This window comes from Prionailurus viverrinus, chromosome D1, assembly GCF_022837055.1.
Source record: "Prionailurus viverrinus isolate Anna chromosome D1, UM_Priviv_1.0, whole genome shotgun sequence".
In the NCBI taxonomy this organism is placed as follows: Eukaryota; Metazoa; Chordata; class Mammalia; order Carnivora; family Felidae; genus Prionailurus; species Prionailurus viverrinus.
In genome coordinates this window covers 15995011-16019825 of record NC_062570.1, presented here as the reverse complement: position 1 = coordinate 16019825, position 24815 = coordinate 15995011, and the positions used below count along the sequence as shown (strand labels likewise).

At 55.3% G+C, this 24815-nt stretch overlaps 1 protein-coding gene and 1 long non-coding RNA gene across 2 annotated transcripts; one reads left to right on the top strand and one right to left on the bottom strand.

The window, feature by feature from the left end:
- Positions 1-7485: 7485 nt before the first annotated feature.
- Positions 7486-19911, top strand: SCN2B (sodium voltage-gated channel beta subunit 2). Its single transcript, XM_047878101.1, has 4 exons — positions 7486-7748; positions 14572-14738; positions 15063-15273; positions 15947-19911. Exons 1-4 carry the CDS (start codon positions 7679-7681, stop codon positions 16144-16146), a joined length of 648 nt encoding a protein of 215 aa, XP_047734057.1. The 5' UTR covers positions 7486-7678; the 3' UTR covers positions 16147-19911.
- On the bottom strand, positions 12756-14546 carry LOC125176528 (uncharacterized). The gene is made up of 3 exons (XR_007156297.1): positions 14076-14546; positions 13014-13112; positions 12756-12921 (listed from the first exon to the last, which is right to left on the bottom strand). It is a non-coding gene; the product is annotated as an uncharacterized LOC125176528 (long non-coding RNA).
- Positions 19912-24815: the final 4904 nt, after the last annotated feature.

The window sequence follows — 24815 nt, the reverse complement described above, 5'->3', positions numbered from 1 at the left end:
TCCTGTTTATGCCCCGGCTGAGGGGGGAGTGGAGTCTTTGGTGAGGAATTTAGAGTCAGGAGTCCCTCAGACTGAAGTGACTGCAGGCCAGTTTTGGCCCCGGGACAGTGTGGGAGTGAATGGGTTGGAGTGAATGGGTTGGAATGAATGTGGCTCGAGGATTTAACCCGGCAGCTGTTGGCCTGGCTGGTATCAGAATGGCCGGTGGCTCTTTCCTGGGCCTCACCGGAGGCATCCTTGGTGGAGTTTGGGCATCTGTCTGTCTTTTTCAAAAGTGGAGCTCGTTGGTTTGCCAAAAGTAGACGGCCGCCGAGTTAACTCTTGGTCGGAAGGGGGAGGTCCCTATACGTTTGGTACCATTGTAAGACGTAATGAGGTTCGTTTCAAAGATCCTTTGGTTCTGGGCTCCCATCTCTAGCCTGGGCTCTGCTCAGGCCTCCTCTCTCCGACTGCCGAGGCCCTTCCTCGTTCTCTGTACCCCATCCTTCCCGCTTAGCCCTTCAGGGCGTGGAGTTCTGGTCCAATCTCAAGTGCAGCTACATTTTTGAAGGATTCCCCTGTCTCTCCATACATCAGGACCCTCTCATTACACGCCCATTATTGCCTCTTTCTCTTTTACCAACTGTTCTTGGGTGTCTACTCGGAGGCCTATAGCCTCATTTTCGTTCTTGTGCAGCATGGCTAAGAGTCGTTAAATGTTTCCTTCTCACCTGTTAGCTCTAAATAAGGAGGATGTCAATACTTTGCAATATGTGCGTCCTGTCCAAGACATATCAGAGAAGTGACACATATTACCACGATAAGTAGAGTGAGCGGAGAGACTCTTTCATATCCTAAGGATTCATGGAGAGGAAGTGATCTCATTTCTGGGCTATTAAGTAACATGCTCTCCTGGGCTAAGGGGTCCCTTTCCACTTCCTCAAATATTATCTGCAGAGGATGAGGACCTTCGGGATACGGAGTTAGGTGGACGGATGGTGATTTTAACATCTGATGTTCTGGGTCAAAGAGAATAAATTAGGGTAAGAGCTGGAGGGTGGGATGTGCAGTTACCCACACGCTCCTGCGGAGGGCGCTGGGGCCGGGGAAGTGGGGGCACCCCCCCCTCCAGAGTTCCACGTGCCCGAACTGGAAGTTGATTCCTTCAAAGTTTGGTTTCCATTCTGGGTAGAGCAACCGTAATTGAGGAGGGGGAAGAGGAAGCCTCCTTCTGTCTCTCAGCCCGACCTCCCCACAAATGTCTCGTTTATACACAGGCCTCAAGTCAAGGTTGAGAGTGGAAATCCACAGCTGTCAAATACTAATTTTGCCTAAAACTATAACGGCCCCGTGGGGACCATCGGAAGAGCTGCCTGCTCCCTCATGCCCTCCTCCTGCGGGCGGTTCTCTATTCAATCCAGGAGCATGAAGGCATATGGAAGAGGGAATGGGCTTCGAGCTCGAACAAGCCTGGTTCAACCCTGGCCCTGCCTTTTGTTCTTTCTTCGATATTGCAATTGGTTGACTCAGGATTTTGAGGCTGTTTCCCTATAAAATGGAGACCCAGAGGGTTTTTTGTGGCGACTAGATGAGGTGGTTTAGGTGCCAGTGCCTGGTGTGGGCCCTCCATCCCCTTCCAATGAGTTCCTCCTCAGTTGGATTGTCTTCTAGTGATTCCGTCCCCATCTCTCGTTACCTTTTATTTCTGTGGGCAGGAAGTGCTTGAACCCCGCGCACCCCGAACCCCTCTATCCCACCCAAAGGAAGAGAGAGCTCCAAAGCTGAGCTGAGGGGAGGGTTTTGCCCAGCTCCCAGGGGGCACGTTTGGACGGTGGGAGAGCTGCTGGAAACATGCAGGCTGGATCTCCTTGTAGTAGACCTTTTAGCAAGCAGTTTTGTTACTTGAATTTGTACTATTTTAAGTCCCTAGAACACCAGATGCTCCCATGTTCAAAGGCTTCCAGAAGGATGCAGGCTTTTGCCAACAGAAATTGGCCTTGAAGGAGTGGAGCGGGTGGGGCCACCCATGAATAATAGAGAAGCTAGCAGCCTCAGAGCTTGGCTACCAGAACTGAAAACACTTCAGCCTGTCCACTGGGAACCTGGAGACGTACCTCCCGGAAAGCGCTGCAGCTTCCGCCAGCCCTTTAGTCTTCGCTCCCCTTGCCACCCACTTTTTCTCCTTTTGGCCAGTCAATATGGTTACATGTCTACACTGGCAGTTTGTTTGATAAAATACTAGCGCTGTGCGTGTGTGTGTGTGTGTGTGTGTGTGTGTGTTTGGGAGGGGTCTTGCTGCCCCTGACTTACTTAGTCAGAGCCAAAGAACCTTAGGTTGCAAGTTTTGTCCCCACACAGACCAGTTATCCTCTTACTAAGCATAAACACAGTTTCTAAGCACTACTGACCTTTTGTCTTAGCCAGCTGGTTTGCAAATGTGGTCTGTCTTCCTCAAGGGAGATGAGGCGGTCCATCACCACTTCTGTGAAACTCAACTCCCAAACGTACCTTCTTTCTCAAAAAATAAGGGAACTCAGAGTTTTCTCAGAGAGCAGAGACCTTTCCTATTTCGTAGATGGTGCAAACAACAGAGATTTGCCTCTCCCAGGACTTTCAGATCATGTGTTCATGGCCTCCTGAGTTTGGGTGCCATCTTGTCCACCCATCCATGCCTCGAATTTTCTTTTCATGATGGAACCCTCTGCTCCATATACCTTTGTCTTTCTTGCTTCTGAGCCTTTGCTCTGGGTGTCTCCCTGCCTGGAACTCCCTTTCCCTTTCTCCCTGCCCAAATCAACGTTCTTTCAAGGCCCTGCTTCAGTCCTGCCTGAGTGGATTATTTCTCCCATCTTCCCAGATGTCTCTACACTTACCAGATTTTATCTCCTCATGTTCTCTGTTTGTTTTATGAGTGTGAGGCTTTATTTTCTCCAAGAGATCGTAAGCTTTTAGAGATCCTGCTTTGTGTGTCTTTTCTTTACATCTCTTCTGCGACCACGTGGGTCCATCCCTTGTTAAATAGGATTCCCGGAAATGGCGTGGAACAGCATGTACCGGCAGGCCTCCAGTTCGGGTCCTACCATGCCTTGGCCGCATAAGTTCTGGCTGACGGAGTTTCTGCCCTTTCCCCAGATGTAGACATTTATTCTCATGTGCTCAGGGACCAGTAGAGGCTTAGCTCAAACTCTAAATAAGACCCAGTCTCTGTCCTTAAAGAGCTGTAGTTTAGTTGGGGGGGTAAGATGTGTAAACAAAAGGTGACAATACTTTCTGACACCCAGGCAATACCAGGCGTGCCTTTGTTCCTGTGCCCCCTGGAGAGGGGCGCTTATACCTTTGTCTCCCTATCTAGAACGTGAGCTCTCGGAGGGTGAGCTCCATCTCATTCATGTCGGAGTCTCTAGCTTCTAGTCCTAGTGCATGGGGGACACTGAATAGATATTTGAGTTTGCTGAGCGAGAGAGTTGATAAACAAACGAGTGAATGTACCCCGCGTCACAGGCGTCCACGTCTCTACGTCTCTACATCTCTACATCTCTACATCTCTGCGTCTCTGCGTAGAGAGAAGAGGTACGAAGAAGACAAAGAGCGGGTGAGTTGGTAGCCGCTTTTTGAAGAAAGACTAGGAGGTTGCTGAACAGACCAGAGAGGAAGGGCATTCCGGGAAGAGGAGACAGCGAAGGCAAGGACACCAAGGTGTGAAGTCCTGGGTCAGAGAAACCACCTGGTGTGCAATGGCTGCATAAGGGCACGGGGCGGAGAAGAGAGGTGAGTAATGATGAGTCCCTTCCTTGGTGGTTTCTCATCGGGCAGCTGGGTGCTCTGCAGATCCTGAGACCAGCATTTCCTCCTAAGCTTGTCCCTGCTTACCAATCCCTTCTCCCCAACCCCCGAACCTGGCTTCTCACCGCCCATGGCTCACGGGATGCCAACCTTTTAATACGAGTTGAAGTCAGGACTTCAATGTGCTCAAGAATCACCCGGAGATCTTATTAAAAATGCAGATTGTGGTTTCTTGGGTGTGAGGTGCGGCCTGGGAGTCTGCATTTCTAAGGAGCTCCCATGTGATGCCGAGGGTGCCGGTCCAAGGACCAACCACACGTCGAGAAGTCAGGCTTTCCGGTGAACTACCTAGGGAGGCTCTCGGTAGCCTCAGTGAGGCATTCCAAGGGTGAAAGGAAACCACCTTCCTTTGGGTTATTTAGAACACTGCTTCTCCCAGCAGGGTAGGTGATTGGGTGTTGTCCAGCAAAAAGTTAGGGGTAAATGGCACCGGGTAGAAATGCCAAAAGCAGGGCTTCACTCCTCAAATAGCCCATCTTTGATACTGGTGTCTGTACTCTGCAAAATACCTCTTTGAGTTTCAGCTTCCCAGCCTTTTACTGGCTCCTGGGGAAACTTTATGCTTTTGGAGCAAATGGGCGTTGGGAGGCCCGAGTGAGCCATGAACGGTTGTCAGGTCTGTCTCCTCCCGCGGGACCCTGCCACAGGCCACCGCCCCCCTGATCGTTTGACCCTGAGTCCTGGAGGACTGAGTCGCTCAAAGGCCGTCCTGTTATAAATCACGCACCTGGTTTCTCTTAGCCACATTTTGGAGAGAAGCAGAGAGTCGTGTCTTATCTTATGTCCCCAGCCAGGATAGAAGTTTCTGGTCCCTGTGTGAGACCCATTGAGCCGAGTAAGCTGCTTCCCTGAGCCTCTGGGCTCCCTCGACTGCATTAAGGAAAAGGAGGAGGCCGGCTACGTCAAACCAAAACTCTCTGGCTGACATGTGCCTGCGGCAGCACGGGTGGCTGAGTGGCTGTTCCGCAGACACAGACCGGGACCGGCAGAGCGGAGGGCCCGGGCTGGTGGCAGGGCCCGGGCTGGTGGCGAGGTGTCTCCCTCCTCTCCCTCCCGGCACACCTGGGAGCCCGGCCGCTGCAGCAAGGAGGCCCGGGGCCAGATGGCAGCAGGGATGGGGACCGGCCGTGGCCACTGGAGGACAGTTTTCCCTAGGCCGCCCCTCCTCTCTCTCTACCCCTCTGCCTCCAGCGACTGGCACCCAACCCTGGCCACCTGGCCTCTCCCAGCCTAGTGGCTGCGGCTAGATTTTCCTGCCTTCACGATGATGTCTGCTTTTCCCCATTTCCTCTTCCAATCCATTCACTCGGTCGTTCGCTCGCTTGTTCCTTCATTCATTCGGTCGCTCGTTCATTCGTTCGGGCGGGCTCCTGGGCAGCTTTGCGTCACCCGTGTGTGGAGTGTCCGCTCATGAGCCAAGCGCTGCTCCGAGCTCCCATTCGGTTCCTCCACACCCTGCTTGGGGCACCTTCCTCTTGCATCCTATGCAAAGGTTCCTTGCTACGTCCCTTCCTTCCGGTCTTCGCTCTTCTCTTCCCCGCGCCTCTGAACACCCCGAGAGAAGGACTTGCGTCTCCGCCGTGGGCCGTGTAGAGTACCGGGAGAACCCAGTGTTTCACACTAGGCCTCAGCTTGCGTCCTGCCTCTGCCTCTGCCCTTGACGGCCATACGTAAACTGGGGTGGGTTCGGTTCTGTCCGCCGCAGCGACGGGGCCTGGGACGGGTGGCAGTCCAGAGCTGATGGCCAAGAAAGAATTCTCGAGACGTCTTCGGTGCCAGCAAAGGTGACCCGTTAAAGCATGGGGACGGGACCCTGGGCAGAAAGAGCTGCCCCGGGACCGTGAGGAGAGACTGATTATAGACTTGGGAGCCAGGGGAGGCAAAGGCAAGGGGGAGTTTCCAAAGTTTATATACTAAAGAAGACTCACAGGAGAGCGGAGGCCTAGCTATTGTCAAGCTCAGGTCGTTTTTCCCTCTAGCAAAGCATGAACCTTAAGACAGAAGGGAGTTCCTGGAGGCATGTTCTACTCCGCCTGCCTCAAGTATTTATCAATGGGCTGCAGGTTATAAGGGAATTTAATTTTTTTAATGTATTTATTCTGAGAGACAGAGCGCTAGCAGGGGAGGGGCAGAGAGAGAGGGAGAGAGAGAATCCCGAGCAGGCTCCGTGCTGTCAGTGTGCAGCCCTGTGTGGGGCTGGATCCCGTGAACTGTGAGATCGTGACCAAAATCAAGAGCCGGACGCTCAACCGACTGAGCCACCCCGGCACCCCCAGGACATTTCATTTCATCTGCCATTTCCTTCTGCCTCTGTTTCCCACATCATCAGTTTCCTAATTTACAGTGAAAAAAGGAGAAGAAGAAATCACCTGGCCCAGAGTTACAGTTCAGTTGAGATGTCACATGTAAAGTTCTTGGCACAGAATTAGCGCATAAGGATTTTAATTGCTTCCTCTTGCCCATGGCCCAATGGCCCATCGCAAGTGTGAGGGACTGCCACACAGGAGTCTTTGTTCTACTTAAATGTCTCCCCAGAAGAGCTGGGGCCACCTGCTGTGTTCAGGGCCATCTTGGGACTTCACCCCAAGTTCTCCTCCTTGTTGATTTCTGCCTTCCTTTTCCAAAAGTTTTCAAACAGACGCATCAGAAGAGAGACCTGTACAATGAGCCCTTTGCAACGGTCGCCGGTTTCAATAATCAACAGCGATGCCCTGTCTTGTGTCACCTCCCCCATTTTTTTCCCCCTGGTGTATCTTAAAGCAAATTCCAGTCACCGTATCATTTCACCTATAAACACTCCAGTATGTATAACAGATAAAGATGTGCAAGAACAAAGCCACAATATTGTTACCACGTTCAACAAAATTAAGAATTATTATTATTTAAAAAAATTTGTTTTAATGTTTATTTATTCTTAAGACAGAGACAGAGCGTGAACAGGGGAGGGGCAGAGAGAAGGAGACACAGAACCCGAAACAGGCTCCAGGCTCTGAGCTGTCAGCACAGAGCCCGACGTGGGGCTCGAACCCACAAGCAGCGAGATCATGACCTGAGCCGAAGTCGGACGCCCAACCGACTGAGCCACGCAGGAGCCCCAAGAATTATTATTAATATAATTTAATACCCAGTCCCTATTTATTTTTTCCCAATTGTCTCAAAAAATGTCTTTTCACTGTTGATTTGATCGGGTATCAGGATTCCCAAAGGTTCGTATTACATTGGATTTTAAAGTCTCGGGTGGTTTTGCATCAGCCTGTTTTGACATGTTCTGTTTTCAGTGGAAATGGTAGAAAAATGAGGAAGCCCTTACTTCCTGAAAATCTCTCCAACTCACTTCCCTGAACCCTTTCCAAATAACACAAAACAAACATGTCCTTTTTTGGGTGTCTTTAAATGACAAAAAGAGTTCCCCCCTTCACAGCAGTTTTGAAATGAATGAGCTCCTCTAACAGCTTTCAAAACCCAACAGTCATTCAGGGGGAGAAGAAGAAGAAGAAGAAAAGCAGGATTTGCTTTAGTTCTTGTTTTTGAGGGGAAAAATTCCTGGGAACTTTGTCCTTTTCAGAAAGACTTTTTTTATGCCCTCCCACCTGCTTTTCAAAATCCACCAACCACAAAATTTACTCCATCCCCCTTTTTTCTCTCTCCCTTACACACTCCCTCTCTCTTTTTAGCAGCAACATATAAGCCGGCCATATTAGAGAGATGGAAATAAAGCTTCCTTAATGTTGTATGTGTCTTTGAAGTACATCTGTGCATTTTTTTTTTAGCATCTAACCATTCCTCCCTTGTAGCCCTCGGCCCCTCAAACCACCCTCTCCCATATCCCACCCGACTAACATCTCAGTCTCTGAAAATGCACAGAGATGCCTGGCTACCTCGCCCTGCCTTCAGTCTCACGGGGCTCAGTCTCTTTTTCTCTTTGGGTAAGTTAGACGACACATTTGCATGCTCCTGAGGGTCCAGAAGTGTAGCCGCAGCTGGAAGAGGGTGGGGGCTGGGGGGCAGAAAGGAAGACATTGCTTGAGTTTCCCTTCTTGTCCTTGGGAAGGGAGGTACCGGGGGACCGGGGGAGACATTGCTGAGGACTGCATAACGCGGGTGTGACTTGGCCACAGAAATGTTGGGTCGGGGGATCTGAGTGTTCCTTGGGGGTGACAGTTATCACAGGGGGCGGTTTTTCTTTGGATTTCCCTAAAACGGACTTATGTGGGGGTGGGGGCAAAAGATAGGTTGATCTGCCAAGTCTCCTCGTGGATTTTTTTTCAGCTGCTGCAAATGTGGGGTCCTGGGCCTTAATGCTCCCTTAAGGGGCTTCTTTTGTGGACCTTGATCTTTGGAAGCTGGTGGATTTAGGATATTAGGAAAGAATGCTTGGGGGAGCCGGGGGTAGAAAGTTGAGTCTGGGTCTTGTTTCCTGGAAATCTGTACCATTGATTTGTTGAAATGTGTGGGGGTGCAGTTGGCAAGTTGGCTTGGGGTATGGTCTCTGTATTGGGGAGACACTTTCTGAAGCTGATGGTGGCCTCTGACTTGGGCCAGATGGAGTGGGGGAGGGGTCAGGTGAAGGAATCAGGAAAAAAAGAAAAAGAAGAAGAAGAAGAAAAAAAGGAACTCATGGGCTGAGTGTGGCTTCAAGACCAGCCCAGCCTTGGAGACTGCCATGTCAAGTGATCCAAATGTTGATTTCTTACTTGACCCCTCATGACTTCCTGGTGAGGAGGTGGGCTCCAAAGTTATTTGCAAGCCTGCTTTGTGGGTAGTTTCATTCTTGCTCCTAAACTTACTCATTGCTGGTGTAGCAGTTGGTCAAGTCCAAGGATTGTCAGTGGGGATATTCCCAATCGCAAAATCCCTCTTCTTCCCTCCCTCCCTCCCTCCCTTCTTCCTTCCCTCCCTCCTTCCCTCCCTCTCTGTTTCTCTGTTTCTTGGTTTGCTGTGTTGGATATTGGGCAAGAGTGCTAGACAGAGACAACACAGAGCCCCTGGCAGCTTGTATGATATGGCCTGTTGGCTTTGCTGAGTTACTGGACATATTAACAACAGAGCAGGAATGTTGTGGAAGCTCGGGCAGTACAAAGAGGGCGAGCCTGGGAATCAGATCTGGGTTTAAAGCCATCTTGGCCATTTACTTCATGGGCATAGGCAAGTGACTAGACCCTCCTGAGCCTCGGTTCTTTCATGGGTAAACTGGAGAGTGCCTGGGTGTGTTTTGTGAGTCTGGCACAAAGCAGGTGCTCAATAATAGCTGAACTTTGTGAATGTTTTCAAGCACCCGCGCGCTGTGTATCTTATTTAGTCTTCGCGATAATCGGTAATCGTGCGAGGTAGACACTGTTACGATCCTCCTGTGACAGATGACGAAACAGGCGCAGAGAAATTAACCAAATGACTGAAATTAAATAACTTGAAGTCACACGACTAGAATAAGACGAGCTGAGATTTGAACCTTTTGTCTGACTGCGGGTACTTAGTTGTTGAATTCTACTGCCCCCAACGTTCAAGAAGCGGTACTGCTATATTAACAATAATTGATCAAAGAATCTCAATCAAGGGCAGGCAAAAAGATGAGGAATTGGGTGGATGGCCTGTGTGTAAGGAGCCAGGGATGGAGGACAGGTGACTCCTTTTGGAGTTAAGGAGAGCTTCCTGCAGGCGGGGGCAGTCTTGTGAGAGTGAAGAAAGGAAGGCGGCTCTGGGACCAGGACCAGGGTGTGTCTTAGGGGAGGATGGGGTCTGGAGGGAAGAGGTCAGGGAGTGGGGGTTGTGAGGTCGTGGTGGGAGGGAGTTAGAGCCTTGGCGAACCTGGGTGGTAGAGAATGCAGAAATGGGGATCTTGAACTCGAACTTGACGGATGCTAAGATGGGGTATGCTCTGGCATTCCAAGGCTAAGGGGTTCAGGTGGAAGATGGAACTTTGGCGGTCGTAATGGCATCGGTCTCCAAGATGGAGGAACAAATGACAAGGGAGGGGCTGCATCAGGGGCAGGGTTTGTGAGAATGACTATACAGCTGGTCACGGGGAAGGGGACCGGCTGGGCAACCTGCTGCACACACAACAGAAACAGGTGGGACTAGTTTTTAGCTAGAAGCAATCCACATGACTGGACTTCCCAGAGTTTTTCTTACGACCATTGGCTCCGCAGCCCCAGCCTGGTTACCAAAGTCTGGGTTATGTCAGGCAAGGCCTAGAAAGTGGAGTCTGGCCCTCAGTCACGCCCGCTGCACTTTGCTGCTGGGGGCAGGGATCCAGACACAGAGGGGAGAGTGCCTTTCCTTCCTTCTGCAGACTTTTACGGAGTGCCCATCTGTGTGTCACACACTGTTCTGGGTCCAGGGACACCGAGATGACTAAAAATCAGCCCTGGAGCCTCCTGAGAGACACAGGCACATAAACAATAACAACGCCACATCATAGGTGCTGTCATAATAATAACAATCATAACAACGATAACAATAACAGCAGCTAAACTTTGTCAAGCGCTGACTACGTCCCAGGCAGCTGTGAGCTTTACATGTTAGCAAGCCACTTACTCCTCACAGCAGCCCGAGGAGTTAGGTTCTATTATTGCCCCCCCCCCCCCCCCCCCACTTTTAACAGATGAGAAAACTGAGGTCTGGAAGGTTAACTACCTCGCCTGAGATCAGACCACTTGGCCACTATGCCGTTCTGCCTCCCGGTCATGCGGTAGGGACGGGCCGCTGCCGCGGAGGTATGCCTTATAAGCCGGCAAGTGTAGGCTATACAAGGGGTGCGGAAGGGTGGACGAGTTTCCTGAACGGAATTAAAAACGAATGTCAGAGGCCTGGAGGGGTGAGAGAAGGTGGAGTTGCTGGGAAAAGTAAGAAGTCAGGGATCACTGAAGTGGAGGAAGCATGGAATCAGGAGCTGGCGGGAGAGGAGGCCAGGACCTAGGTTGGCCCCAGATGGCAAAGGGCTTGGAAGCTGTGCCCAGGAGCCTGCGCGTGATCCCGAAAGCAACAGGGAGCCAGCGGAGGGGTGATGAGGACAGCTTGCTCATGCTGCGCGGGGTGGGGGTGGGGGTGGGGTGGCTAGACTGGGCTTGGAGGGGGAGATCCTGGCACGGGGGGAGGGTCTGAATGCAGGAGGCAGGATCTGGGTGCCACACTCTCCTGGGATGCAGGAGACAGTGCGCTCAGAAGGTTGGGGGGACACATTCTCTACTTAGACACATTCTCTCTCTTTCAAGCAAGAAGCAAATCAACCTACCTCATAGGGGGCTGTAGGGTTGGAAAGAGGAGTGGGAGAATTCACTTCTGTCTTTGCAGGAGACAGGGCTCAGCCGGAGGTGAGCAAATTTTTGTGATCGCCGAGAGATGGGTCAGTTAGAACAGTCGATAACAGGGGGCCTGGGGTGCCCAGATGCGCCCTGGAGAAAATGGGGAGGGCTGGGCACCGGTGATGTTTTGGAACTAAGACCAGAAGCCACATCCTTACCGCGCCCCTGTTGATCCCCATTTCCTTTCTGTGAGTTGGTAATCACGAGACCCAGACCTGGTGGAGGACTGGGCTTCCTTGTATGGAGGTTCCTTTAAATAGGCCCATTCTCCTCTGGCCAGCCTGCCCTGAGCTGGGGGCTGGCAGTTTGGGGCGGGGTCTGCCATGGAGACGGCAGGAGGCCTGGTCCCTGGCTTTGTCACACCCTCACGCAGCCCCAACCCCTCACCCCTGTCTGGAACCTTGGCAGCCTGGGTTCAAATTGAGCTTTGCCACTTACTAGCTATACACTTGGGCTCTTCCCGTAACTCCTCTCTGCTCAATTGCATATTCTGGAAAGTGGGGTGGTGTTAGGGTTATTGTACGTATCTAATGAGGCCTGCGTGCATCTAATGAGGAATGCATAAAACAGCATCTGGCCTGCGGTAAATAAGCACTTTGTTATTGTGAAATCCTTTCTGTGGCCCTCGTGGTGGACTCGGCTACTTTCCGGAAGCAGCAGAATTTATCAGGATTTTGCTCACAGCTCTGACCTTGTTGCACGACGGCTCCCTCGTCTTTAATGGGAGCCTGGATCCGTGAAAGGCCTAAAGCCCCGGTGGGGACTCAGGCTGAGGTGGGCGCCTTGGAGTCAGGAACCACCTTCTGGCCCCGGCTTGTCCCTGGCTTTCACTAGTTTGGTGATTTCAACCCTCTCTCTGCCGTTGGGACTTGCTAGATTTCTCTGACCACTAGAGGGCACGCGTGTTCCTCCCGGCGCCTGCTGCAGGGGTGCGGGAGAGGGACCCTGCATTGCACCTCTGCTCCCCTCCTGCCAGCCAGAAAAGGCCTCCCCACAGCTCTGTCCTTCCATGCGGCAGGGTGCTGGCTCCTTCCCCATGGAGGGAGCTGCCCTGTGGCGTTCAAGTTCTAATCTGAGTGATGTGGGCTGGGGTGGGAAAGGGGCCAGGGATAGGTCAGCCCGATTCACAGCACCTGGTTTCTGGGGTCACCTGGAGGCTCTTTTGGGGGTAGGGGGCCCTGGGAAGGTAGCAGAACTTGGAAGGGGCTAGAGAAGCAGGGCCGTCCTCGGATAAGAGGTAAGCTCAGGACAAGGCCCTGCCAGGTTCCTTCCCTGCAGATCTCTCTGCCTCTGCAGAGCGGGGGCGGCAATGGCATTTTCTGCACACCTCCTCCTTGCCCGGTGCTGTGCTAGGTGCTTTCATAATGGTGATGAAAGCGGGGATGGGGGAACTGGGCTTTGTTCTTCTCAGCCGGCCCACCCGGCGTCCCCAGCTCGTAATCCCCTGGTGAGTGTTCAGCCCACACCCCGAAGCCTTGGCCTTGCAGGGGGCTCCGCACCCCTAATCCCTCCACCGAAGGCTCAGTCGTGACCTCTACGGCCAGCATTTTATTGCATTTCCTGCTCGTCAGCGTCCTGCCCACGAGCCACTGCATCCTAAGGGATGGGCTGAACAGAAGGCTTCCAGGCTGCGGTGCGGCTGCTGGTGTGGTGGGGCCCGGCAGGCCTGTGCTATGCAGCAGCGTGAAAAACAAGGGCCCTGCAGGGCCTCCGCTGCCGGGCCTGGGCTGTGTGCCAGACCTGGGGGAACTCCAAGGGGCTGCCCTCTGCCGGGAGGAGACTGTCCTGGAAGGCCTTCCTGTTTAGGGGGCAGAATTTGAGAATGTAGGATGACACACTGTCCATCAATGCATTTAGATGCAATTTACATTGCATAATTTGAAAAATTACCGTGGCAACCCCAGGAGGTGGGTGTGGTCAGCCGTGTTTTGCAGAGCCAGGGACCGAGGCTTGGAAGGTGAAGGGGCTTGTCCACATTCTGCGAGCCGACTGCAGGCAGCATGGGACCCCGTGTCTCACGGGGTCTCCTGGTCTATGCTACTCCTGTATCAGTAGCCGCCTAGCCACTCCTCTGCCCACGATTCCCTGCCCCCAGGCCCCTGGTGGCTTTGTATGTCACCCAAAGAAAATCCTAACTCTGAGTTCTGGCCCCCAAGGTTAAAGTCACATTATTATTTTTTTCTTTGTTAATGTCTGTTGCCTTCCCTAGGACACAAGCTTCATGTCGCAGCAGTGACGCTGCCTGTCACAGCAATGTCCCCCAGGGCCTAGGCTAAGTGCAGGGGCGGCGTGGTGGGTGGCTTATAAATATCGGGTAAATGAGTGAATGAATGGCTGATGCTGAACGTCACTGTTTATCCCCTATAAAGAAGAGGGATCTTTTGGGGATGACATTTTGACGATATTGGTAGAAAATCCAAGCCTTAAGGTCAGGACTAGGGCGAGGCCGGAGAGGTGCCCACGGTATATGGTTTAAGGAGGTCTTTGCCTGATCCCGAGGGGGGGCGCCCCCTTAAATTTTGTGTCCCAGGCTTTCTGCCCTCTGAGGGTCCCTGCAGCTTCGGCTGGAAGGGCCTGGGTTCGCTCACCTCCCCCTAGACTCTGCTCTGCTTAGGATGTCTCAGTGGGACAGAACTTTCTCAGCCCCAGCACCCAGCTCCTCTGGACCAGGTCTGGTGCTGCTTATCGGATGTGACAGAAACCTGCTGTTCCCACCCGGCCACCCCCTCAGCCTGTATCAGCTCCCTGTTGTGGCGTTTCCAGGCCTGACATCTCCCAAAGGGACTCCTGTCCTTGGAGACCCATCAGTTGGTCCCTTGGAATTGTACCTACTTTTCTGGGATGGCTCTAGCCTTCCGCTGCTTGTCTGCCTTCTTTCCTGTTTGCTAGGGGCCGGTGGGGGGTGGGGAGGATAAGCGGGGGGGGGGGGGGGTGGCTGGGCACACTGCTTACCTTTGACCTTGGGGTATAGAGAGCAAGGCCTTCTGAGTCTCCATCCATCCTCAAGGCTTTCCACCCCGTGGGGGACACTGGAGGGGCTTCGGCTCAGCAGAGACATCTGGAAGCGGTGGGGAAGGAGGTGAAAGCCGGGGTCGGCACAACGGAGCCCCTCATCCGAGGTCTTCAGCCAGCAGGTGGCAGTGGTAGGACCGCCGGACAGCCGGATGGAATGGCTGCAAGACAGGGTCCTGGGAAAGTCTTAGGGCCACTTGTCTGCCCCAGCCTCAACAGACGGGTCGGTTTCTCTCCACGCCAGCCTTGCTCTACCCAAGGGCCACATCAGGTGCCCCTTATGAGCTTGGCGCATCTGACCCCACTCCCTAGTTTCAGCCAGAAGGGCCCCACCCACTGCCAGAGCTCTCTCCACACCCACCTGGGGCAGAAGGCTTGCGCCCTGTCCCCAGCCCTGCCGGCCAGACTCCTTACCAGCTTGCGGCTTCATCCGCAGTGCCACCAGCGCGGAGCATGGAGATCACAGTACCTACCACTCTCAACGTCCTCAATGGCTCTGACGCCCGCCTGCCCTGCACCTTCAACTCCTGCTACACGGTGAACCACAAACAGTTTTCCCTGAACTGGACCTACCAGGAGTGCAGCAACTGCTCTGAGGAGATGGTGAGTCCCGGGAAGGAGGTGGCTGGGGGTGAAAGAGGAGGCGGAGCCCTTGCGGGTGAAGCCCCCATGTCCCACCACCTGTCCCTGCACTGGATGAGGACCCTGGTGGTCCCGGGGATGGGGTGGGGGGGGCTCTGTCTGCTCCGGAGGGTTTTGGCAGAAGGCGTGTCGTGCCGCCCGGGGGTGGGGGGGCCCGGGAGGGTGACAGAGACCTGGAGGTAACCGCCTCTCTTCCGGGAAGACAGGCGCATGGGAGTGGACCCCCCCCCCCACTCTTCTCACACCTCCTCATGCATCCAGCTCCCCTCCTGCCCCTTGTCCCAGTTCCTCCAGTTCCGCATGAAGATCATCAACCTGAAGCTGGAGCGTTTCCGAGACCGCGTGGAGTTCTCGGGGAACCCCAGCAAGTACGATGTGTCGGTGACGCTGAGGAGCGTGCAGCTCGAGGACGAGGGCATCTACAACTGCTATATCATGAACCCGCCCGACCGCCACCGGGGCCACGGCAAGATCTATCTGCAGGTCCTCATGGAAGGTGAGGGGCGAGTGGGCAGAGCGGGGAGCCCGACCCAGCCGGCCGCCCTCGGGGCGCCCTTGGAGAGCCCGTGCCCTTCCTGGGGCTTGTGCCGGCTGGGAGGCCTCCGCTTTTCTTCCGCTGCTCCCTGGGGACTGGGGCCGCGTCTCGGAGAGTCCTTACCGCGACCTCGGTCGCGATCGTCATCCGAAAATAGCGGCTTTTCGTGCGTGGGGCCCTCGCTATGTCTCGGTGAGAGGGCTGACCTCGACGTGGGCGCTATCCCAGGTCATCGGCAAAAATGCCTCAGCGGGGGAGGCATCGTTACTGTCCCCACTTTACAGACGAGGAGACAGGCTGAGAGAAAATCAGTCAGTTACCTAAGGTCACACCATAAACGAAGAGTGCAGTTAGGACTCAGGTTTGGGTCTATTCGATCTCAAAATCCATGGTCTTAAATCCCGCGTCTCACTGTCATCCCCTGGGGCTTTTAGGTGCCCCGGGGATTTGGGGGCCGGCCCGTGGAGGTCAAGGGCCTGGGTTGATTTTGGTTTTGACCCACGTCCTTTCCACGGGGAGCCATGGGGCTCTTTCCATGGGGACCAGCCCGCACATACTGTGGGGAGCAGGGGGCGGCGGGGGAGGCCCCCTTTTCCAGCCGCGGGGCTCAGTGGGCCCGTTTCTTGTCCTCCAGAGCCCCCTGAGCGGGACTCCACGGTGGCGGTGATCGTGGGCGCCTCCGTGGGCGGCTTCCTGGCGGTGGTCATCTTGGTGCTGATGGTAGTAAAGTGCGTGAGGAGGAAAAAAGAGCAGAAACTCAGCACGGATGACCTGAAGACAGAGGAGGAGGGCAAGACAGACGGAGAGGGCAATGCGGACGACGGCACCAAGTAACGCGGCGGCCCGGCCGCCCCTCCCTCGCGTCCTGTCTTCTTCCCCCTGCCCCGCACCGTGTGCCCTGCCTGCCCTCTCTTGGTGTGCTTCTCTTGAACCAGGCTCCCAGTGCCGACCCGGGGCCCCCCGAGCCCCTCATTTCGCGTCCCCCACCCCGCACCAAGAGTGACCCACCTCTCTTTCATTCGGGGGAAACCTGCCCTGGGGCGTGGGACACGTGGGCCCTGGGGGAGGGGGAAGTGGGCTCCAGACTGCCGGTCCCGGAGGGGAGGCAGGAGGCCTGTGTGAGGGTCCTGGAAAGAGAGGCGGGGAGGGTGGGCAGTGGTGGAGGGGGAGGTCAGCTGTCCAGCCTGCCCGGTTTGTGGACTGGTCCGGTGGGGCCTCAGGGAGGGTCGGCGGGTGGCAGAGGGGCTTTCCTGTGCTCCCTCGAGAAAGCCTGGGCGGTGGCATCGCCGTGCTCCCCGGCTGCTCCAGGCCGGCTGGCCCGGTCCGGCTGGGGTGCCGATGGGTCCTGTCACTTGGGTGGAGGCCACGTTGAAGGGAGGACCGTGCATTTCCTGGGCACTGAAAGCAAGCAGGGGCTGGGGGCAGGTGGAGACGAGCCCCGGCCCAGGAAACTGCTCTCACCCCCTCTCTGTCCAGAGCTGCTACCAGGGAGGCCTCGGGGGTTTTCTGGCAGCTGCCAATCCCTTGGGAGTTTTGGTGGGCCTTGTACGGAGAGTCACTGAGCTGGGCCATGGGCGGGTTGTGGCGTCCCAGGTGGCGGTCATTTCCCACCATAGTTACCCACTAACAGGAGACAAATTTCGAAGCCGGCTAAGGTCTGAAGGGGCAGGGGCTCCATTGTGAGGTGGAGTTGGCCGCAGGCTGCCTTCTCCCACAGGCTGACCACCCTCACTCCGCCCAGGCCGGGAGCGGCCAAGGGGGGGGGGCTAAGGAGGGGTGGGAGCCATGATGGGGGAGCCGATGTGCAGAGCGGGGGCTTCATTCAGGCCTTCCATTCAAACTTTCCCAGTTAGCAGGGTTTGGGCTGGCTTTTGGTAGAAAACAGGGAAGGAAATGCCCTGAGGGAAGTGTGAGGGGGCTCCTGGAGCCTCTGAGATCCTGTGGTCGCTCCCTCCCTTCCCAGCCCCAGGGACTCCCTCTGTGGGGACGCAAGTAGCGTTTATGGAGAGCCAACTTTCACTGCCATTATACTCACATCAGGAAGGGACTGATTATTTAAGCCTCAGGAGAGGGAGCGAGACAGAGAGGAGCTGCCGACGTGCACACTACCTTGGAAGACCCTCAGAGACCAACCAGGCAAGCCACTCACAACAAATGGGGAAACTGAGGTTCAAACTGGCAGAGACCGAGGGTCCCGCCGTCTCCTCCTCTGGCTCCTCAGTCTCCAGTTTGACCCAACAGAGCCATGGTTTTCTGGGTGGGAAGAGCCTCTGCGGGCTGGTCCACGAGGGAGGTGAGGTGAGGGAGACGGGCTGTCCAGGCCTGCTGCTGTCCCAGGGCGGCAGCTTCAGGCTGTGATTGAGGCCGGGTGGAGGGGTGGCGGGATGGAGGGGTGGAGTGGGAGGGCAGAGCTGCTGGCAAGGCCCCACTCCTGCCCCCCGCCCCCCCCCCCCCCCCCAGGCTGACCTTCTTCAGCACTTCCCAGCCTTTCCAGGAGCTCAGAGGCCACCGAGGCGCAGGAAGTCAGTGCCCAGGGCAGGAATGAGTCTGAGGAAAGGAGGCGAGGACAGGACTGGGACAGTGTCGGGGACCATCCTCTGCCTCTCCCCATCAGATAGCCGATTTGGGGCGAGAACGATATGGCAGGTTCCGTTTAATTCATTCCAATTCAGCATCCGTTCATTGAGCATCTCCCGTGTGCCTGGCACTGTGCCGGGCCCCAGGGAGGCACACGAAGCCATAGACGAGTTGGGAACTGCAGGTCAGCCCCGTGGGGGCCAAGACTAGTTTTTTGTTTTGTCTTGTTTTGTTTTTGGGGTTTCTTTGGTGCATCTAATTCCACCTGTGCAGCCACTGCTCCCAGGGCTGAAGTTGGAGAAGAAGGAAGAAAGTCCTGAATCCGGGCCCTGGGAAGGAAAGGAAGGATGGAAAGGGGGGAAAAGATACCGCAGGGAACAGGGTGGTAGACCGGGAAGAGCGGGCACAGCGTGGGGGACAGACAGCCTGAGTCAGGTGAGTCCAGCTCAGTACCTAACTGCCAATCAACACACTGCCAATGGGGGTGGGCTAAGCCACCAGGATGCCTGGGGCAGGCGGACACAGCCCATCCTTGGAGCCAACCAGCGAAGAGGGGAGCGACGGGTGGTGGGCACCCCATGCCAGCTGAGACCAAGGTGGCGACGCACTTCTGCAGCTTGCAGATTTCACTTTTCGGCAACCCCTCAAGGGCTCTCCTCTCCCAGGACCAGTGAAAGTCTGTGCCGAGGATCGGAAAAGTGGGGCAGCTTTCTTTTTCCAGGACTCCTAACATTTAGGGGAGTTTTCGCACGATTCCCTAGGTTTCTTCTAAGAAGTCCTAACTCTCCGTAAAGAAGCCCCAGACTTCCGGGTTCCTTCCTTGCAGTGCCCTGACCTAGTGGGGCCTCAGAGGCCCGAGCGGATGGAGGTGGGCCAGGAGCCACCTCTGCCCCAGGTGCCCACCCCCATGCGCCCTTTCTCCTGCAGCCGCTTAGAATCTCTTCCAGGGGCCTCCTCGAGCTGCCTCCCCCAGGGCGATGAGGTTGGGAACCAAATGGGGCTTCTGCGCGAGTAGAGGTGGGAAACCGGTGACATGTTTCCACGGCTGCTATTTCTCTCTCCTGCTTTCTAGTTTCTACCAGCAAGCTGGTCCTCTCCCTGCAAAGCCCACTTCTGGCTGCGTGTTTCCGTCCCTGCGCTCTTGGCTGGGTCCAGTCTCCTGTTTTTCTCAACCGCCCCTGCCTCTCCTGTGGTCTTGGAACTCCTTGTCTGTCTCTTCCTCCTAATTAAGGGCCCCTGTAAAGAGCTGGGCTGGCCGACCCATGGGATTTAGCTTATAAGAACAAAGTACAATTTTTTCAGGACTGAAATGCCTTGAGGTGCCTTGAAACTGGCTTTGAAAATAGCTATCCGCCCCTTCGCTGGGGACTAATCACAGTGATTCCCAATTTATAAAAAGGAAAAGCTGATTAATTGGATTCCTAAGTCCCCTTGGGGAAGCCGGGCTGGGAAGTATTTACAAGGTCAGGTTAAGCAGATGGACAATTGAGAATACTGGCCAGGTCACCAAAGACAGTCCCAGGCCATGGGAATGGCGTGGTGCAGTTAGATGGAGGGGTGAATCCAGAAATTTCCCTTGCTACTTGTCTTAAGGATCGACAGCCTGTGTCTCCTGCTGTGCCTCATGCTGATGTCTTCCTTTATTGAAGCTTGCTGATGCATTTGTACATAGTCTATATATAGGTATAGATATATTATATATACACAGATATACAACATCTCACTGCATCCACCCCACGAGTTATACTGGGTGTGGGGGGGGAGGGGAACAATCATTTCTCAATGTTTTGAGTTGATTCACCAAAGGCAAACTACAGAATGTTCTTCTTGCTCTTTGTGCACTTGGAGGAGAAAACCCAACTACTTAGGCACCTTCTAGGTTTTACGTGCCACCGGGTGGTTGGAAGGGGTGGTGGGGAGAAAAACTTCAACGGTCCTCGGGGGCCCAGCTGCCGCATTTCTTTTGCAGTTTGTCTCATTGGTTGGATCTATTGGCTACAATAAACAGATCGTCTCCCTGAACATCCCTTGAGTGTGGCTTTTTGGGGGGGTGCGTGCAGAGCGGGAGAGGCTTTGCCAGGATCCTGACGGGGCCCCCTGATGCTCCTTTCCTGGTAACCCCACTGACATTGCCGGGTCCCCAGCAAGGACGAGGTCCTTCTGCTCTGCCCATGTTGACAAATGCCTTATCTCTTTCCCCGTATGCCTTGTCTCGGAAACCTGGGGGACTCCATCCACCCTGAAAGCACCCTGAGGACAGGGTGGCTGAACACGCACTCCTTGGGGGTGGCGCCTGGTTATTTCTGGGATGCTGACAACCATTTAAGTCCCCACCACTGTTAACACTGATGTTATTTTTTCCGTGGGTGGAGGGGCCATCCCTCCTGCCCCCTTTCTCTAACCTGTGTCTGATTAGGCAGACATTTCTTTTGCCTGCTCTGGGTTCAGGGAAAGTAGATGACAGCTGGTCAGAGACTCCCCTGATGCACCTTTACGGGTGAGGATCGCTGTGGGGAAGGGTCAGGCTGTCCATGTCCAGTCTGAGTGCCGCCCTATCCTATTTACATGCAGTCGAATCTCCATAAGTTCAGGACCGAAGACGACCCCCTGGCCCAGGAGCTCTACTGTTCCAGACACACTCAGTCTTTTTCTCTCTTGCTTCCTGTTTTTATGCCTCTGCATCTCTCTCTCTCTCTCTCTCTCTCTCACACACACACACACGCACACACACACACACGTGCCCAGGGGCTTACCAGATAAGAAAAGCCTCAACTTTCTGAATGGCAAAGAAATGCTGACGTGGCTGGTTCCTACTTTTCTTCTGGTTCCTTTGTCATTTCTGTCTACTCCCCGCTGACCCGGAGGCCTTTGCCAGCGGTTAGTGGTCAGCTGCGTTTTAGAATATTCCAGAAGGATCCTGATATTGGTAGTTGTAACTTTGGCAAGGATTACAGCTGCTACCTGAGAGAGAAGCCAGAAGGGAGGTGCCCGGTGTTTAACAGAACCAAAGACACCTTGCTTTAAGAGGATGTCTGTCTTCCAGAGCGCCTGGGTCCTTCCAAGGATGGGATGTCAGAGAGGGTGCTTCTCTAGTTAACAAATAGGGAAACTGAGGCAGGGGATGTGGACCGAGGAGCAGCAGAAGGCACTGGGGATTCTGGCAGGTTCTTTCTGGGGTGGAGTCAGCATCTTCCTCATTTGGGGGCTTTTCTCCCAGAGCACTTTGGAGCTGGGCCTGCTTCCTGGGAGGGTTGGATTTGGCTCAGGCATCTCCCTTAAATTGATGTTCTTTAGCCCAGGGTGCTTGGGGCCTGGGGGCAGGTAGCTGTGATGTTGCAGAATGAGCTGCCTCGTGGGGGAAGGGCTGGCTCCCATTCCGGTGCTCAGAATTGGTCACCAGCTTCCTGTTCCCTCCCTGCCCCCTCCACCCCCCCCCCCCCCCACTGAGATAGAGGTGCCCCTGCAAGAGTCTCTCAATTCCCAAGGCTCCTTCACTTCCTGCTGGCGCCCCCTGCAGGGCTTAGGCACCCCATCCTCCTGCCCACGGCCTGCTGCCATGGAATAGGAGACTACGTGGTGGCTGGAGGGCTTTCAGAGTCTCTAGGGCAAGTCCTGAAGGCCAAAAGGACCGGGAAGGGAGAGTAGATCTTTACAACATCAGAGACAGGCGGGGTCTTGGGAACCGTCTGGCCAAGCCTCCTGACTGTCCTGAAGCGGAAGCTGAGGACCACAAGGCGGTGATTGGCGTAAGGCCACAGGGTGGGTCAAGGACAAGACAGGATCTCTTCTCAGGCTCTAGGTCTAGGCCTGCCATTCTTCCCACAGTCTGGGCACAGCTGGGCACATCGGCCCAGGAGCCTGCTGCCCCTCCCCCGCTGGGCCTGGTTGAGCTAGAAGAGGCCCCCACGCTTTCTGTAAGGGCTGTTTACAAAACTGAGATTCAGAGAGGGAAAGTGTTCCTCCCAGAGTCACACAGTTGGCTAGCGACAGAGCCTGGGCGGGAAACCAAGTCTCTCCTCCCCAGGTAAGGCCTTCCCCCAGGATGACCCATCATCAGACGCGAAGACTCACGTCCCCTGGCTCCAGTTCCCAGGGTCGCGTTCCTCACCCCCATAGCGTGACTGGCCTCATGTCGGTTTGTATGTGGGCCCCTCTTAGGTGACTTGTCTCCCTCTCATATTGCGGGGGTGGGGGTGGTATCTAAAAGCCATCAGCGAGAGGGGGCTGGGCAATGCCCGGGGGCCTGGGGCCTGGGCGGCCTGAAACACAGGAGCACGAACCCCCACTAGGTCCCTGGCCCTCCTCTGTGGCATCTGGAGGGCTCAGAGGGTCCGTGCTGGCAGGGCGCTGCGGGAGCTCTTCTCAGATGGCCCAGGTGGCCTTGCCTACGAGCCCCCTCCCCTGTAGGGCTGAGGAGGCCTCTGGCTAGAAAAGGGAGAAAGACTGGAGGTCTTCCTTTTCTCTGGCAGTAATGACCTTTGAGCGTCCAGGAAGTGCTAGGGAAGGGGGCACGTGGGCACTGGGTGCTCAGCTGGGCTACTTGGGATTCCACGGGAGGGGCTTTCCCTCGCAGCCCTGACAGAGTCACCTTTATCCCAACCACAGCTGCTTCTGCTTCTCAACCGGGACAACTGGCCCATAAAACAGGTGGCACGGGACCGGGAGCTGTTTGCCTCAACGGACTGCGAGCCCCTCCTGTGGGCACATGGGCAGCCGAAGAGGGTTCATCCCACCAGGAGGGGAAGCGTGTGTCACAGCTCTTGGCCGAGACAGTGGCCAGGTCTGTGGCCACGGGGTGAGGGATTAGACTTGTGCCGTGGTGCCCCGAGGCGACACAGTAGGGCTGGTGGGCAGAGACAGACAGAGATCCAATGGAAGTCAGAGCCGTGCAGAGGGTTGAGTTTCTCAGAGGTAATGAGATCCCCATCCCGGAAGGTATTCAAGCATAGCTTGAGGGTGTTGTCGAAAGATTCATACATCAGGGCATACTTCTGGATGCCTCCTAAGTACAATGACCCTCTTCAGGCCTCATTTTCAGATTCAAGTGCTGGAAGGAGGCTTAACTCTTGCTTGCCTGAAGATTAACATGACATGCACGGGCCAGCTCCTGTCCCTCTGCCTCTTACTCAGTCCCAGCCTTCCCCAGCTTGCCTCTGTACCCTGTGCCCCTTCACCCTATTCATCTTTATTTGATTCATCCACGGTGGGGAGAGGGGAGGTGGCGAGCGCCTATTGGCGACGAGAAACAGTCTGGGAGAAGGTGGAGATTTGGGGTCAAGCATCCTCGGGGACTTCTTTCCAAAGACCAGGCCAAGCGCAAATTGTGTCCTTGGCCCTCCGGCCAGGGCAAAGCTTCCCCTGTCCTTCCAGCCAAGACTGTTAGATAGAAGGTGCCAGTCTTCACCGCCTTCTCCTCCGTGGGCCCTCCCAGCTTCACCAAAGGCTTCAGCCTCCCCATCCCTGCCCTGTGGCCCACTCACACCGTGTGGACACCCCGCTGCAGTGGAAGGGTTGCGGGGCTGGGTTTGAGTCCAGCCTGAGAGAGCTGGGGAGGTGGGGTGGGGGGTGGGGGGAACCGATGAGAGAGCCGGCTAGACTAGTAAGAATAACCACCATTTACTGAATACCTACCCTGTGTCTGGCCCCGAGCTAAGCATTCCAGGGATGCCAGCTGACTGAATCTTCAGGACAACTCCCCACATATGCATCCTTTTCTCACTTTTACAGATGGGGAGGCCAAGGTTCTGCTATACTTAGTACGTCTACACGCAAGGTGACATGGCTAGAAAATAGCAGAGGACTCAAACCCAGGGCAGAGCGGTGCCAAAGGCATCACATCACACTGCGAGGAAGGACAGAAAGGGGCAGAGGACCGGCCTCTCGCAGCCCAGAGATCGAGGAGCGAGTGGGGGAAGGGTGCCTCAGAGCCAACCTCGAAATGACCATGGCCGAGGTAAGGGCAAAAGTGTTTGGAAGCAGAGGCAAAGCCTTCTCGGTGGACTCCTAACATCCCCCCCTCCGCCCTCCGTGGCCTGGCCCTTGACCGCACAGCTCTGTGCCAACAGCCCCGGTCTCTGGTCTCTGGTCTCTGGTCTCTGGCCACCTTCTCCCCTCTAGGCTTCTGGAAACACGTAAAACCCCTTCTGCGCTCTCAGGGCAGCTGTCTCCTGGTTCCTACCCCTCCTCCTGGGCCTGGGTCACACTCCAACTTCTCCAAGTTACCCTTCACTCCAAGGAGCCGACTCTCCATCTCCCCCACCTTCTTCCCCTGCCATTTCTCCCCTCCTACCCACATCCTCCCGGCCCTCCCCTTGCGAAATCCCGAAAGCTGCTGCTCCTGCACAACCGTGTTCAAACGGGACCGCATCAGAACACTCAGGGAGTCCCGTCTGGGGCTCCACACCACTTTACATTTCTGTTTCGGTCTGTCTGTCTCAGCGCCCCGTTCAGGGCAGAACCAGGTCCGGGAGGACACCCGGCCGTCCAGCTGACAAGGTAGTCCCAGGGGCAACCAGGCTGCAGTGAATAAGAAACCTTCCCAATGCCCCCAGCCCCCAGCCCTCCTGAGTCCCCAGGCTCCCTGGACGGGAGGGCAGGGGTCATGGCAAGCCTCGAAGCAGTGAGTAAACAACCTCTGGGGTGCTGGGCGGGGTAGCTGAGACCCTGCCCTGGGGCTTCGCACCCCACCCCCACGTGGCCCGGAATAAAGAGATGCCGGGGACTCACCCCATCTCTGAGCTGCCGCAGGGAAGCGGATGCCTGCTCCTGGAAGTGGACACACACGCCCCTCTCCAGCTTGGGACTGCCCCGGTGAGCACCTCCCTGGTCAGGACGGTTCAGCTCCCTCCTCCCTCTGCCCTCCTCCTCCCAATGAGCTCATCTGTCTGGGGCTCCCCACCCCCTTTGCCCGAAAGGATGTTTGGATA